This window comes from Myxocyprinus asiaticus, chromosome 1 (assembly GCF_019703515.2).
Source record: "Myxocyprinus asiaticus isolate MX2 ecotype Aquarium Trade chromosome 1, UBuf_Myxa_2, whole genome shotgun sequence".
Lineage (NCBI taxonomy): Eukaryota > Metazoa > Chordata > Actinopteri > Cypriniformes > Catostomidae > Myxocyprinus > Myxocyprinus asiaticus.
In genome coordinates, this window is record NC_059344.1 from 40,181,306 (window position 1) to 40,198,789 (window position 17,484).

A 17,484-nucleotide genomic window follows, 5' to 3' on the forward strand; every position below is an offset into this window, starting at 1 on the left:
GACCTTCCGTTGATGTAAAAGTTTCTTGCATTCCTTGAATCGATCAAGTTTCTCTCTTGTCGAATTCACAAAGTCTGGGAACAAGAAAATGCTGTGGTTTTTCCAAGAAAGCCTTCCTTTACTCCTCGCCTTGCGTAACACAAGATCTTTATCGGATGATCTCAGAAATGTGGAACCCTGTGAGCTCACTCGATTTCCAGCTTATGGCCTGTTATGACGAGCAGATTCGGAAGGAGCCCATCTAGGAATTTCACCATATCCTGGCCGGCTACACTTCTCCATGTCCTCCAACTTCTCCCAGACATGCTCTAAATCCACCTTGGTCGCTAGCAGATTAGCAGATAATTTCCTCTCCGATGACTCCGGATAATCGATCCGTTTCTCGACATCCCCCACTCTTGTAACCACCTCAGTGAACTTCGCCTCCATGGCAGTGATCAATCGACGTATCACAGCAAAATTCTCCAAGTTAGCATGACCTTAATCAGCATTGCCGACATGTTCAACATCTCTCGGCGCATTTCCCGCACCTCTCCGACTAAATCGACTCCCAGGTTCACAGCCTGCTCGGGGGTGTCAGCTTAAGTAAGTAAGGGTCTTTTAATGTCTCCAGAGCCCGAGAATTTTTAATTCTTTGACATATTGTCCTCTTAGAACAGTTATGGAACAGATTGTATTGAATCTCACCAGTTTACGTCATTAAAAGTGTTAAAACTAGCAAAGTGTGCAGAGCTTGCCATTCACACGTCCAATCCTTGCATGGCATCACGTGACTCCACACTGTACCTTGTTAAATAACTGGGGTAAAGAACATTTTATAATTTGAATAACATTTCCGTCTCAGTTTATGTCACCCCTTCTCTGAAGGGTTTGAAGGGGCTGACTCTACGCCACTGGATTAATATGATAAAAAAAAATTGCATTTGAAATCCTATAGTTAAAAAACTAAAAACATATAGTCTGCGCAGCACAATATGCATTTGATGAGTAAAAGGTTGGAAAATAAAACTCCTCTAGTTTTTTAAAGTAAAAAATTGCATTAGTACCCTTACTACCCAGATGTTCCCTATCTGTCACTCACTCGATGTTGTGTCGATGTAGTGGCACTAGGGGTCACTCTTGGGAGCCCGAGACACCTCTGGTCTTTGATAAAAGGCCAATGAAAATTGGCGAGTGGTATTTGCATGCCACTCCCCCAGACATACGGGTATAAAAGGAACTGGTATGCAACCACTCATTCAGATTTTCTCTTTGGAGCTGAACAGTCATGCTCATTGAGCTGAATACTATCGTTCATTCACCTCTGCTGGATCTGACGGCGTATTTCAGCGGCTTCTCCCTCCTCTGCACTGGTGCACTGCAGAGAACGCCCCTGGGTGCTTCGGCAGAAAAACAAGAGAGTATATTTTCTGAAAGAGCTTTTCCTCCTCTAAAAGAGTATATATTTCCCTAAAAGAGCGGCACTCACGGAACGTCTTTTTAAAGACGCATCTTTCTAAAGATGCCTTTCCGATTGTATGTTATTCCTGGTTGCGGTCATTATCTCTCAATTTCGGATGGTCATGATCGCTGTCTTTCGTGTCTGGGCGTGACCCACATGGAGGCAGCGTTTGTGGATGGTTCATGTTCTCACTGCGAGAACATGACCATGGCAACGTTGCGTTGCGGCTCCCGCCTCGGTTCTTCTACCCACGGGTATGAGGCCAGCGCGGCTAGCACTGGGGGTGATTTGGGGACCCCAGCAGGATCATCTCCGCCGGGTATCCCCCCGCGGACCTCCCATTCCCCAGCACGCTCGTCTGCCCAAATCGGCTTCCGGATGAGTTCGCCGGCTCGTCTCACAGTGAGTCTGGCTTCTTGTTCGGAGCCCGCGAAGATGATGAGCTCTCGAGCGCGGCCGCGAGCGTTGGATTAGAGTGGAACACTCCACTCTCCCCTGAACCCTTGTGGCTTGATGATTGGTTCCTGGGTTCGCGGCGCCGCTCAAAGCAGCCACGCCCCACTCCAGTGCCATTCCTCCTGGAAGTGCACGAGGAGCTGACGAAGTCGTGGGAGGCACCATTTACTGCCCGGTCCCGATTCCGCAGTTCCCCCGCTCTCACTACCCTCGATGGCAGGGCGGCCAGGGGCTATACGGCGATTCCCCCGGTGGATAAGGCGCTCGTGGTGCACCTATGCATGCAGAGTGCCGCCACCTGGCGTGGACGCCCTAAGCTCCCATCCAAGCCCTGTAGGCTCACGTCGTCCCTGACGACTAAAGCCTACAGCGATGCTGGACAAGCCGCCTCTGCCCTGCACGCCATGGCTCTCCTGCAGGTCCACCAAGCCAAGGCATTGAAAGAACTGCACGAGGGTAGTTCCGCCCCAGATTTGATGCAGGAACTGCGCTTGGCGACCGACCTCGCTCTCCGAGTGACAAAGGTCACGGTGCGGTCTCTCAAGCAGACGATGGCCACACTAGTGGTCCAGGAGTGCCACCTTTGGCTCAACCTGGTTGAGATGGGCGAGGCCGACAAGACACGGTTCCTTGCTGCCCCCATTTCCCTCTGGAGTCAGCAGCAATTCAAGTCGCTGCAAGCCATTCACATCCTGGGCAACCTCAACACTACAGCGGACGTGCTGTCACGACAGGTTACCCTCAGGGGAGAATGGAGACTCCATCCTCAGGTGGTCCAGCTGATTTGAAGTTGATTCGACAGGCACAGGTGCACCTGTTTGCCTCCCAAGAGTTCTCCCCACTGCCCGCTCTGGTACGCCCTGATCGAGGCCCCCCTCGGCATAGATGCGCTAGCACACAGCTGGCCCCCTGGTCTGCGCAAATATGCGTTTCCCACAGTGAGCCTACTTGCACAGACCCTGTGCAAGGTCAGGGAGGACGAGGAGCAGGTCGTCCTGGTAGCACCCTACTGGCCCACCCAGATGTGGTTCTTGGACCTCACGCTCCTCGCGACAGCCCCCCCCCCCCCCCCCCGGCGAATTCCCCTGAGGTAGGACCTTCTTTCTCAGGGACGGGGCACCCTCTGGCACCCGCGACCAGACCTCTGGAATCTCCATGTCTGGTCCCTGGACCTGCGGTGGTAGACACGATCACTCAGGCTAAGGCCCCCTCTACGAGGCGCCTGTATGGCTTTAAGTGCCATCTGTTCGCTAAGTGGTGTTCTTCCCGACGCGAAGACCCCCAGAGATCGGATCAGTGCTTTCCTTCCTGCAGGAGAGGTTGGAAGGGAGCCTGTCCCCTTCCACCTTGAAGGTGTACGTTGCCGCCATAGCAACACACCATGATGCAGTCGACGGTAAGTCCTCAGGGAAGCACGACCTGATCATCAGGTTCCTAAGAGGCGCCAGGAGGCTGAATCCCTCCAGACCATGCCTCGTTCCCTCATGGGACCTCTCTGTAGTTCTTCAGGGTCTACAGAGAGCCCCCTTTGAGCCTTTGCAGTCAGCCGAGGTTAAGGCACTCTCCTTGAAGACTGCCCTCCTGACTGCACTCATTTCCATCAAGAGGGTAGGTGACCTGCAAGCGTTCTCTGACAGCGAAACGTGCCTGGAGTTCGGTCCGGGTTACTCTCATGTGATCCTGAGACCCCGACCGGGCTATGTGCCCAAGGTTCCCACCACCCCTTTTAGGGACCAGGTGGTGAACCTGCAAGCGCTGCCCCAGGAGGCAGACCCAGCTCTGTCATTGCTGTGTCCGGTGCGCTCTTTACGCATCTATTTGGATCACACACAGAGCTTTAGAATCTCTGAGTAGCTCTTTGTCTGCTTTGGTGCACAGCGGAAAGGAAGTGCTGTTTCCAAGCAGAGGATCGCCCACTGGTTCACTGACGCCATAACTATGGCATATCTTACCCAGGACATGCCTCCCCTGGTAGGGCTACGAGCCCATTCTACCAGGGGTGTAGCGGCTTCCTGGGCCCTGGCCAGGGGTGCCTCTCCAACAGACATTTGCAGAGCAGCGGGCTGGGCAACACCCAACACCTTTGCAAGGTTCTACAACCTCCAGGTGGAACCGGTTTCGTCCCAGGTAGTGGCATGCAACACAAGCGGATAAGCCCGGGATAGCCGGCCGGATGTATCGCTTGCACATAGCGCGTTCCACCTCCTTTTGAGCTGAAGACGTGCGCCATTTAATTCCCAGTAGTGTTCACAAGTTTGTTCCCTGGTTGACTTCCTCTGAGCCCTGTGGCAGTTGAGTTTTCGGAGAGATTCGCTGCCGGCCCAGTACACGTGCTAACTAAGAGTCCTGTTCTGTGGTAGGTGCTCCGCATGTTGCTGTTCCCTGTAAGGCTAACCCCATGCGATATATATCTTCCGCTAATTCGTTTCCCTGTTGGCAAACTGCATCTTCCTTGGGCAGAGCCCTTCTGCCCCAGTCTCCATTTTTGTAGTAACTCCCCATTGGGCAGGATCTACCTTGAAGACTCTCCACATGGTTGGAAAGACCATGTGACGTATCCTTCCACTTAAATATCCCCCCCTCTCTTTGGGCAAAGTGTGGTCTCCGCTGTGTCTTCCCCTTGGGAGGGACACCCCCCGACTAGACCTGGTGGCCCAGTCGGATAATCCCCCTTCTTTTTTAGGGAGTGGAAAAAAGAGAAGGGGAAAAGAGGCCATGACTGGGTTAAGCTTGTCTCTTTCTCTTGGGTAGTCGACTTGTCCCCAAAAAGGGCTGTTCGACACTCATAACTATGTTGGGGGAGGTTACGTGTCGACCTGGTATGCTGGCTATGAGGCACACAGTAGTATGCCCACCACACACCGCCAGTTCACGTAACACAGTTCAGCCAATTGTGGCGTTTCGTATAGGGACCCCTAGTGTCACTACATCGACACAGTGTCGAGTGAGTGACAGACAGGGAACGTCATGGTTACTTGTGGAGGGAACGAGACGTTGTGTCCCTCCTGCCACAATGTTGAACTACCCGCTGAAATGGCCGGACCTTATATCGGCTCCTCAGCATAAAACCTGAATGAGTGGTTGCATACCAGCTCCTTTTATACCCGTATGTCCGGGGGAGTGGCATGCAAATACCACTCGCCAATTTTCATAGGCCTTTTATCAAAGACCAGAGGTGTCTCGGGCTCCCAAGAGTGACCCCTAGTGTCACTTTATCGACACAACATCTCATTCCCTCCATCAGGGAATGGAGGTTACACAAGTAACCATGACATTTCTCTCTCTTTCTCTCAATAACCACACAATCTCACAAGTGCATTCACATAACTCGAGACAAAACACAAGTGCCTGGACTCAGCCAAAGAGTACATAAACCAAATCAACCAAAGTGACTGAATCCAGACACAAGACATAAAACAGACATAGAACACGTACATGTCTGGGCTCAAATGCGACAAAGTGGAAAAACCCCAAAACCAAGGGCAGAACCCTGACAGGGCCTGGGCATGAATCAGCAGGAATGTGACTTTACTTACCCTCTTTCTCACTTTTAAGAAATAAAATAAAACATCTGGTTAGTTAGGGTACTAATGCCCTTCTTTACCCCATTTATTTCCGGAAACAGTATTACTTGGAAAAATAAGGACAGAAAGACACGAGACATTTAATCAATATTTCACACATGATGCACACAATTAATTCCAATTTTTTGGGCCAGCTTTATATACAAAGGCAATCTTGTAACATTTAGATTGCTGAATTAGAGCTGATGAATTATCTTCACAGAGCTTGTGAATGTCAGTGTTGAGAGTGCCTCTGTTTCAGCAACTGCTGACAGTCCTTGTAAAATGCAAATTATACCCCCTCTTCAGTGCACTCAAGGCAGTCTGAAACCACTGCTTCAATTCTGGTAAAATCTCATCAGGATAGTGGAAAGAGAAAGCTACAGTATCAAGAGTGGTTTGTTTTCTCACCTATTGAGTCGGTGACACCAGCTGCAATTGAAGTTAATGTGTGACGCTATGCAAGAAGAGCAGCTTGTGAACTGAAGACATGCTGAACAGGAGAAGAAAAGAGACAAAGACGCAGAAAGCACATTAGCACAGGATTAATCAGAAACAGAGAAACAGGCATTAAAGGCAGTAATGAAATTGCTTTTAATATAACTTGTAGGAAATGAATAATTCAAAACATCATGTTCAGATTTTTGAAGATTAATTCATGAATTGACTATTTTCTATTAGTCATATCACATTTGTGCTCATATAGTTCCATTTGTGTAAAATTGATTGGTTATGTGCATTGCCTTACTGGGAAGTGGCATCATTTCCACAGCTGTACTGTTAGTAATTTTGGTCTTTAGCAGCTCCACTCTGTGATACTCATAGATAGTCTTCCTCCGAACATCTGGAGACACACAGACATATATTATATTCACCATGTGAATAATTAGGAATGCTGAAACTAAGACAAGTGTGTGAGAGAGAGTAATGGGAATTAAAGCAGTTTTTTATTTCTGTTTACTCATTTAATGTGTATTTCCTCTTAACTGCCATTTTGTTAACATTCACTGTACTTTCATCTCATTTAAAACTCCTAGAAGCCATGTGCTCCTTAAACAAGATGTTATTAACAATTGCACAATTTCCCTGTTTCCTTTGTAGGGTGCATTAGGGTATTCACTCACATTTTCATTCCACAAATGGACAGAGCAGTTAAATGCACAACATAATGAATAAGTAAAGGTTATATCAAATAGTAGCAATTGTTTGTAGTCCAAATTATTGACTTTTAATAGGTTAAATGTGTTGGTTAATCTAAATTATTCAATGAGACAAACATCTAAATGAAACTCTGTATCTTTGAGTTAATCTTTAAGCACCCAACCAGAACCCAAGCACGTATGTATGGATATAACTGCACAGACGGATGTATTCATTCACTATCTACATAAGTGGTAGCTGAATTACCTAAAAGCAGTGAAATAGAAAATGGAACCACAATAAAGACAAGAGATGTTGTTGGGGCCTGGGTAGCTCAGCAAGTAAAGATGCTGACTACCACACCTGGAGTCGCAAGTTCGAATCCAGGGCTTGCTGAGTGACTCCAGTCAGGCTTCCTAAGCAACCAATTGGCCCGGTTGCTAGGGTGGGTAGAGTCACGCTGGGTTAACCTTCTTGCTATAATGTGGTTCTCGCTCTTGGTGGGGCACATGTTGAGTTGTGCATGGATGTCATGGAGAATAGCGTGAGCCTTCACATGCGCTACATCTCCATGGTAATGTGCTCAACAAGCCATGTGATAAGATGTGCAGATTGAAGTCTCAGATGCGGAGGCAACTGAGATTTGTCCATGAGGACTTAGAGTGCATTGGGAATTGGACATTCCAAATTGGGGAGAAAAGGGGAGAAAGAAAAAAAAGACAAGAGATGTTGGATTGCAAGTTGTCTGTGTGTGTGTGCTTGTATGTTTTTTGTAGGCATTCGCATGTGCCCCCTCAGATGTTTGAGCCAACTGAATACAATGTCCAAATATATATATATATATATATATATATATATATATATATATATATATATATATAATTTATACAATAAAAAAATAAATAAAAAATAATCATTTGTATCTAAGATATTTAAGAATTATTATTATTATAATAATTATTTTTTTAAATGTATTTATCCCCTTTTCTCCCAGTTTGGAATGACCAATTCCCACTACTTAGTAGGTCCTCATGGTGGCGCGGTTACTCACCTCAATCCGGGTGGCGGAGGACAAGCCTCAGTTGACTCCGCTTCTGAGACCGTCAATCCACGCATCTTATCACGTGGCTCGTTGTGCATGACACCACGGAGACTCACAGCATGTGGAGGCTCATGCTACTCTCTGCGATCCATGCACAACTTACCACGCCCCCACTGAGAGTGAGAACCCCTAATCGCGACCACGAGGAGGTTACCCCATGTGACTCTACCCTCCCTAGCAACAGGGTCAATTTGGTTGCTTAGGAGATCTGGCTGGATTCACTCAGCACGCCCTGGATTCTAACTCGCGACTCCAGGGGAATTAAGAATTATTATTATACATTCTAATTGAATCGAGTATTCCAGACCCCTGTTTTGTGTCGGGGTCCTGATCACCCTCTCGGGTTTATTTTGCGAAAATAACCAGCTGACTGTACATTATCCCTTACTTATTGTTGGTAAAAAGTGTTTGTCAAAAATGTTTTGACAGAAATCCCCCATTCATAAGTTATGAAGCTGAGTTAAAATTTTGGTTCTGTACAGTATATACATTTGAGTTAGGTTGGGATATCAACCCAGGTCACCTTGCACACTAAACAAATCTGTCCTACTAAAGAAACACTAACTCTCACTAACACCCTCTCAAACTCTTTGCCTCATTCTTTAATCTACTCTCCCTCAGAACTCTGTCCTCTCTTTTCATATTGTAACAGACAGACAGAAAGAGACAGAGTGAGCCAATGCAAATCCTGCCCTTTCTCAGCAGTCACACATACACACAAACACACACACACACACACACACACACACACACATGTTGGTGAGGCTATCCTTACGAGGACTTTCCAGAGACATAATGATTTTTATACTGTATGAACTATAGATTCTATCTCCTAACCCTAACCCTACCCCTAAACCTAACCCTCACAAAAAACTTTCTGCACTTTTACATTTTCAAAAAAACATTTGAATTGTGGGGACACTATAAATGTCCTCGTAAACCACCCAAACCCGCCCACGCGCGCACACACACACACACACACACACACACACACACACACACACACACACACACACAAATAATGTCAGAAAGAAGAGGCTGTCTTGAAAAATATTGAGCTTTAATTCATGATATCCTGGCAGCAAATACCACCTCTACTCCTGTTCTCTCCCACACTCCCTGACTCCTCAACTCCAGACATATTTATCTGCTCAATTCATCTCTCCAGTACAGCTGAACTTGGTCCTGCTGAGCTTACTGATACTGCAACATCAAAGCCTTTTCATATTAGACACACCAGACAACAAACTGACGGCTGGGGAAGGGAGGAGGTTGGGTTGGGAGAGGCTTTGAAAGACCATCCCAGATGTAGTGTCTGACACAGGAAATAAACATTCAGTTGTCAGATGGGCTGAATAGTAGGCTACCTGTCATTTGTCAAATTTCTCTTTTCATAAGGGTCCATAATGTGAATGCCAGTGAAAAGAATAGTTCACTCAAAAATGAACATTCTGTCATCATTTACTCAGCCTAATGCGTTCCAATACTGTAAGACTCTCTTTCTTCCATGTAGCACAAAAGGAGATATTAAGCTGAATGACATCTTCAGTTACCATCAGTGTTAGGTGTAGTTACTGTAAGTTTTTCATGTTTCAATAAATGAATTCAATTTTTTTAAGCAAAATTGACCGGTAAAAATGAAGTGCAAGCAAAATAAAAAAGAAGGAGAAAAAAAGATTCCTCGATCCACAGCCTAACCTAGAAGGCCAATACAATCACTGTTACTAGCCATGATTTGTGTGTCAGTACATAAATTTGATTAATATTTATATTCTCTATAATTTAATGGAGCCTACATTCAAGTCCTGACGAGAACCATATAGTCCATGCTTATAAAAGGGCTAATGGGTCACTATAAATATACCAGACATTCAATAAGAACGCAGTTTATGCACAAACGAACGAATGTCCATATTTCTATTCTTCTAATTCACTGCATCAGTCCATTTATACTACTTCTTATGAATGTGCTGTCTTTGTTTATATCACTGGTGCTTGACAGGGAATGGACTATATAATAAGATGCTGATGATGTAATAACTGGAGAAGTTAAATTGCACTTGACTAGCACTTTGTGTGCACAGTTTCGTCAGAATTTGCTCCAAGACTTAGCACATGCTTACAAGCTGTGTTAGTGCTCTTAAAATAGGCCCTTTGATTTGTGTAATCAGATTACAGTTGCTCACTTTCAATTAAGTTATTTACTTTTGCTTGGGTTACACATATTTCTAAAATAATATTACATGAAAATAATAAAACTAATCTGTTTGTCTTTCTGTGACAGCTGAAGGACATGGGCCCTCTAAAAAATGAATTTAAGAGAGAAATGTGTGGTGCGGGGTGTGTGACTTGAGCAGCGATGAACAAGGAGGAAATGTTGGGATTATTTTGAATTTGTAGAGCTGAAAGTAAAAATCTTTAATTGAAAATGTTTTAGAAAGTAACCTAAAAGTAAATTATTTAGTAATATGATTACTTTTTCCATGAAGTAATGAGTATGGTAATCTTATTAAATTTTTTTGAGAAGCAATAAGAAATTTGTAGTGAATTACTTTTTTGAGTAACATATCCAACACCATTCACTTTCATTCCACCCTTTTTCCATAAAATGAAAGTAAACGACACGTGAGACTAACATCTCAGCAGCCATATCACCATGTACAGTGTTTCCCACAGGATTTTGTGAGACTGTGGTGGGTTGACCTCGGACCCTCTAGGGGGGTCCGGGGGCATGGTCCCCCATAAGAAAAGTTTTTACATTTTAAAGTTAAATGCATCAGTCTGGTGCACTTTGAGAGCAAAATTAAGAGGCTAGATCTATGAAGAACTTTGTGCTCTTGTAAACAATTTTGTGCTCTAGTAGAAATTTAATCATAAACACATTGGTTGTATAGATATGAATGGTGATCAAATCACCTGCTGTCCCTCCCTCAGGGGAGGCAGTCTCCTCTGCTGCCCCTATGGAATGTACCTGCCCTGCTGCCCCTCTCTGAATGTCTGTCCCTCTATGAGAGTCTTCTACTACAAAGAAACAAGTAACGTTTAAATTCCACTGTTACTGCAGTTTATTTCTTGACAAAAGCCTATGAATAATCTGTTTGGCTAATGACTTGCCATCTAACTATGCTAGCTATCCTAGCTAGCTAACTCTGTAGCTGTTTCTTCCTCATCTGGTGGTGGATTTTGCTCTCTCTTCTTGAAATATTAAAAAATGCTCATGATCTGAAAATCAAGGGTACGAACACTAAGCTTAAAACAGTAGCGTTACTTCAACTTGATTAGTTAACATTACAAATAGCCTAACGTTACATCAGGGCTCGAAATTAAGCATTGTCATGTGCTTGTCCTCCGGTCAAGTAAACTGGTCATTCACTTGTTCGAGTTAAAAAGTTACTTGTCAGGAGAGAAAAAAGCACATTTGAAACACATTCTCAAGTAACATGTCAAAGTTTATGTTGTATATTTTTCTAAAATTATGATCAATACCCAACCTAATAGTGTACCTATGCAATCAACTCAATTCTCTGCGACTGAAATGTAAACTGCACTGGGTAGGGGAGGAGGCTATTGTCATATGATAATTATTTTATGTCAAGTATGGTAGTCAAATAAAGAAAAGCCTCCATCGCCATCATTTACAACAGGGGTGCTCATAGTTCTATGGAATAAAATCTACTTTTTCATCATGTTACTGCAACAAGATCTACCATGTACCATAAAGGCTATACATTATCACAATACCAAAATTTCAGTCTGTAGTGAAATTTGACGACTCTCAATACCAGCTCAAAACTACAACAAATAATAACACTTAACTAATTTGTTAATTATGGAAGAACGGTTTCAAGTTCTTAAGTAATTATTCAAGACTAGTAAACAGTCAGTAATAAAACAACAATAAAAAACAGCAATGAATAGAAATAGCTTACATTTATACTTACAATTACAACATTTTAATACAAATCCGCTTTTTTCCCGCTGACTGACTGGCAGTGAGAGTTATTATGATTATGTTATTATGAGGTTATTATGTTATTATGAGAAGTATAAAATATTTTCAGATAATTATGAATCTATGGTGGGACAAATTAGGGCTGCCACAGTCTAGGTAATTAATGGGAAACACTGCTGTAACTCTAGACTGGTTGCCCACTGAAGCTAAACAGGGTTAAGTCTGGTAAGTACCTAGATGGGAGACCTCTTGGGGAAAACTCAGGTTGCTGCTGGAAGAGGTGTTAGTGAGGCCAGCAGGGGGTGTTCACCCTGCGGTCTGTGTGGGTCCTAACACCCCAGTATAGTGACAGGGACACTGTACTTTAGAAAGGCCCCATCCTTCGGATGAGACGTTAAACCAAGGTCCTGTCTCACTGTGGTCATTAAAAATCCCAGGACACTTATCGTAAAAGACTAGGGTTCCCCCCATTGGCCCTTCTCAATCATGGCTTCCTAATAATCCCCATCCATTAATTGGCTCTATCACTCTATTCTCTCCTCTCTACCAATAGCTGGTGTGTGGTGAGAGTTCTGGCGCACTATGGCTGCTGTCGCATCATCCAGGTGGATGCTGCACACTGGAGGTGGTTGAGGAGATTCCCTTGTTCACTATGTAAAGCACTTTGAGTGTAGTGTCAGAAAAGGGCTAAATAAATGTAACATTCATTCATTCATCTCCTTTTGTGTTCCACCAAAAAAAAGTAGGTAATGCGGGTTTGGAAAAACATGAGGGTGAGTAAATAATGACTGAATCTTTCTTTTTGGGCGAACTATCCCTTTAAGTGAAAGTTGTTACCAACACTCTAATAAATAAAAAAAATAGCAATGTCGAGAATAAGCTACAGTAAATTAAATAATGCATACATCAAAACATCAACGATAGATAGACAGATAGATAGATAGATAGATAGACAGACAGACAGATAGACAGATAGATAGATAGATAGATAGATAGATAGATACTGTGACATGTAACAGATACTATAAATCACCATATGGATGTCAACTGTTCACACATTTCTTGTAATGTCTGATGTGGGAATAACTGTGCCATTTCCTGGTTTTGTGAATGCATCACAGTTACCCACTTGGGATCTGCTGAATCTTGTGGACCACCACGAAGGCATCAGACAGCCCAACCTTCACTGGATGATTGACAGAGCTGATTTTAGCAATCTGCATTGGGACCTGAAACAAGAGCTAATGTTATTCATAACATCCATCTACTGTACTATGTCTATCAACATGAAGAGGTAAATTTAGACTGATGGAAAGAAAGAAAAAGAAAGAAAGATGGAATAAAAAAAGCAGTCATGGAGAGACAGGAAGAGGCTGAATAGGAAAAGAGGGACAGCTAATTCAGTTAGGAGGTTTACAGGCTGAATGAGCTTTCCAATAATCGAAAATCACAGAAACATCCTATCTGATTACGCAGGAGAGTTTCCAAGAATTACTTCTGACTAGATGGTTGCAATACTTTGGAAGAAAAGAAAAAACATATTAGACCTCTTTGTAGGCAAAGATAATTCGCCCATCACTGTGTAACGTGGCCTGGAATGTGAAGCTTCCTTGATTATAAGAATCCTGGAGATGGACATGATCCCACTGCACTACCAAGGCAGTTCCTATAAAACACACACAATTTACAAATTCCACAAAAATGCATAAGATAGATTATTACTAATATTAGTAATAAAATCTTCAGTTAGAAGGTCCTCCAATTTCAGAGCTTGTAAGAGCACATATCAATAGCACCTTAAAAAAAATAACCTGAGACACTTAATTTATGGCAAGTTAATGGCATGTTTTAATGTGTGTGTGTGCGTGTGTCTGGAGATTGGTAGGTTTGACATATAGTCAATATTGTATTTATTTTTGTACCACCATATATTTCCACTATATATATATATATATTTCAGATTGTCTCAAAAATACACAAGCATACACAAAGTCCGCTGCCTCTGTCTCTTACCATTGTCAAAGTAAATGACAGTTGAGTTTCTGGACAGGCTGGGGTCAAAGTTTGCCATGAGTGGAGCAATATATTGTGTGGCTGTCAACATTCTGTGCACCACTTCACCTGTGTAGATGAACCCTGAAAATACAAACACAGAAAATCCATAAAGCACAATCTGACAAAATAATCCTATACATAACCATACATTTTAAAAGTGTGATTTTTAAGATCAAAATAAATTCGATTCGTCTGAGTAAAGTGTCTTTTGTTGCCAATGCATGAATGTGTGCTTTTCTCTCCACTTCTCCATCTCTTTGCACTCCTTCCTCATTTATTCATTCTGGCAAACAGCCCTGGCTTGTCTCCAAAGTGATTAATACTCTAATTAGCCATATTAATGCCTCATTCCATCCAACACACAGAAAGAGAGAAGTTTCACACACACGTACATAATCTAAAATGTGCCTTCTACAGTTGCCTGCATAAATCGATGCAATTTTTTCCACAGGAATTCAGCCGAGCTGGACTGTGCTGGCTATTCCAACTTACCCTGTGAACACAGTGCACTGAAAAACCCATTACATTTAATTAAGCAAAAACAGAGCCCACCATTACACACAAGCAAGCAGACAGACAAAAGAACATTTCTCTAAAATCAAATTTTTTATTTTAGCATTATGTGCATTTTGTAAGGTAAAAATTGACAATGAGGTGTTCCCCATACTGAAATCCACACTAACGTGGCTATAGGATCAAAATATATGTACAAAGATGGGTACATTATGTACCAATCATACAACACATGATTTGTACAATCTTCAGAACACAGCATCACTGGGACTTAAAGATCACTTCTCTTTCACCGTATTTAACTTCTTAGTGATGCTTAATGTAATTATAGGGAGAAATTGTATGGCGGTTTTCTCTTTCTAGCTTTCCTTCGCTTTCACCCCTTCACCTCAAATACATTCCAACAGCCAGTGTGAGTCACATGAACCACAATCATAATAAAAATCCCCACACACACTCTCATATCATATCTATATCCTGCACTGTCAGCCTTCATTAAAAAGACCCTTTCACTCTTGATAAATACAGCCTGTTCCACTAGAACACAGTGACTCACAGTCATGTCCATTTGCCTACAAGAAAGAAATAATCAAATATATTCTTCTTTCAGCTCGCACTCTGCTTCAGCTATAATGCTCATATCACATTGAGGCAGGTGGATGCTTTCTTATAAACTAACAGAACCTCATTGGTTGTGCAGACAGATGGTTCACTTACCTCCGGTTGCAACAGTGATCTCTCGCAAAGAGTGTCCATAAAATGGAAAATCAAAGGAGAGATTGACCCGCTGAAGATAAAACAAGACATAGAAGAAGTTTAGAAGCCTGATCAAAAGATCACACATTTTCAAAATATAAAGTGTTACAGTATGGTTGAAGGATATATGGTTGGACATTGTGTTATTGTGTGATAGGCTTTCAGGTTCGTCACTAACTACTATGGATACTATTGTTTCCATTGAACTTTTCACGGGCAAAAAACATCCCCTCATCAACAAAGGTAAAAGACTTCTTCTGAGTAACTAGTCTCAGTAAAGAGAGTATTTGTGGTCAAAAATTTATTTGTACTCAACATCAAGGACCATTAAAAAGTTTTCAAGCTGGTGCTACTGGAAACTTTCCATTCAAATCTGGTCAGCTAACCATCTTGAGAATAAATTGCACTCTTGTTGTATTTGATTTTTTTTATCACAAAAAATGTAATCCTGTAACTGGCTGCATGACTGTAACTGATGCTCTTTTGGATAAGCTCATTCCAGTTAACCATGACTGCATTTTAACTGTATTTTTATGCAATCTTAACATTTTATGCAATACTTGGTAGCAAACTTCTGGAGTAAAACTGCATTTTAAAAAATATCTTTCTTGTTTTACATAGCAGAAAGTGTCATTTGACAAACTTTACTGAGAATAAAGTACTTAAATAGATGTGACAGTATGAGTGAATTTTTGTTTTTGTGTGAATTACAATTTTATTTTATCTTAATTTTTATAAATAATGTGAAAGGTAATTGTTCTTAAATGAGTGTTTTTCATGTTAATTTAATTGCATTCCAACCTATAGTATGTGTCCGTTCTATTTGAGTGTGATTTTTGGTGTAAATAATCAATGTCTTACCGCCGCTTGTCTGTGTGTGTTGGACAGGATGCCATGAATCTTCACCTTCTCTTTGTCCATCTGATCAATATTTACCCATAATTCTTTACTCATAGGGTCACTGGGGCCATAAGTCTTTGAGGTATAGTAATTATGATCTGTGTCCTCCTACAAGGAAAAAGCAAACAGGCAGTCAGTGCTTGAGGCTTACTCTCAGTCAATCAGACAAAACCAAAGAGTGTAAGAGAAACATTTATGGCGGGAATTCACAAAAGAATAGTGGTGCTGTTGTGTTAAGTTTATTCACAAATACAATATACAGGAATATTGCATAAAGAAATTATTATGAATTTAGCATTTGTAGCACTGTAAATATGCTTACCCCAGTGTTAGAAATTAACAGGGGCTCAGGGCAAAAATGCCACAAAAAGTGACAAAAATGCCCATCAAAATTTAACATGTGGGGGCAAAAAAATTCCACATAATGAATTAATTCCTAATGAATGTGTTTTAATTGTGACAACTGATTTATTTTAATTAGGGCTGTGAATCGATATTTTAACTAATTAATTGCACTTTTTTCTGTGATTAATAACAATTAAATTATGGTACATGACGCATTTCAATATATCAAAATTAAAATATCAAAACTATTATTTTCTCTGGTTGCCATTCAGTCTCTACGAGTATACCTGACTGCAGCTTGCTGAATGGCCAGGTCCTTCTCAGTCTCAGTTCCATTGTACAAAAGTGCCTAGGTTTGTTACTGACAGGCAGCAGATGTCCTAACCCCAACCCCACCCTAATCTGAGCCTGTAAGGCTGAGTAGCCTGCCAGGAACAACTCAGGACACCTTTCTCCTATCTCGTGGCATTTCAGGAAGTAAAAAAACAAAAAAAAACAACGGATACTTCATTAATTGCGTTATTTTTTTAAAGCGTTAAACAAAAAATATTAATCGCACAATTAACGCGTTAAATTTCCCAGCCCTAATTTTAATATTAAATTCCAGGCCTACATTTTTTGCATAAAATGCAATTACTCCGAATGATTTAATGTTAATAATTTAATTAAATGTAAGTATTTAATATAAAAGGATGTTACACTGTAGGTAAAAAAAATGCCACTGAATATCAAATCCAGGGGGAAAATATTGCTCCTTATTGGAAACGTTCATTTCTGGCACTGGCTTACACTGATGTTTGCAGAATTTCTTGATTCTTTAAAAGTCTCAGTTGAATTAAAAGGGAGGAATGGAAGCATACAGAGTTAAAGTAGGGTTACAAAGTTACAGTAGTGAGCAATCATAAGTAATTTTACTTAATTTTACTACATTTACAAGGCAAGCTTAACAACTATGTTTCTTGGTATCTTTCTTTCAGTAAATAACAACTCAACTCTTGGTCTTTTCCTCAGACAAAACTATAATCTACTATAGTTTTAGAGGACTAGGAGTTTAATCTGCTTGTAATATAATGGTGCTTTTTTGTCTTGACAGCCATTGTTATTTTCTCTTTCACTGTTTAGAACAAAGAAAAAAGACAGAAAAAAGACAGTCACACAGGTTTAGAATGACATGATGGTGAGTAAATTATGACAGAATTTTCAGATTTTTCCTTTTAAAAATTTAGCAGAAAGAGCTCAGCACCACTGACGTGCACAGAAC

The 17,484-nt window shown here is 41.9% G+C and overlaps 1 protein-coding gene across 1 annotated transcript in view; it reads right to left on the bottom strand.

Annotated features, from left to right (window-relative positions):
• The window catches only part of plxdc2b (plexin domain containing 2b), a 103,313-nt gene that overhangs the window by 31,936 nt on the left and 53,893 nt on the right, over window positions 1-17,484 (bottom strand). The window contains exons 3-9 of the mRNA XM_051662231.1: window positions 15,840-15,986; window positions 14,940-15,009; window positions 13,668-13,790; window positions 13,202-13,320; window positions 12,784-12,883; window positions 6,209-6,304; window positions 5,872-5,953 (exon numbers count right to left, since the gene is read on the bottom strand). Coding sequence (XP_051518191.1) covers window positions 5,872-5,953; window positions 6,209-6,304; window positions 12,784-12,883; window positions 13,202-13,320; window positions 13,668-13,790; window positions 14,940-15,009; window positions 15,840-15,986 — 737 coding nt within the window. The remainder of the gene's footprint in view (window positions 1-5,871; window positions 5,954-6,208; window positions 6,305-12,783; window positions 12,884-13,201; window positions 13,321-13,667; window positions 13,791-14,939; window positions 15,010-15,839; window positions 15,987-17,484) is intronic.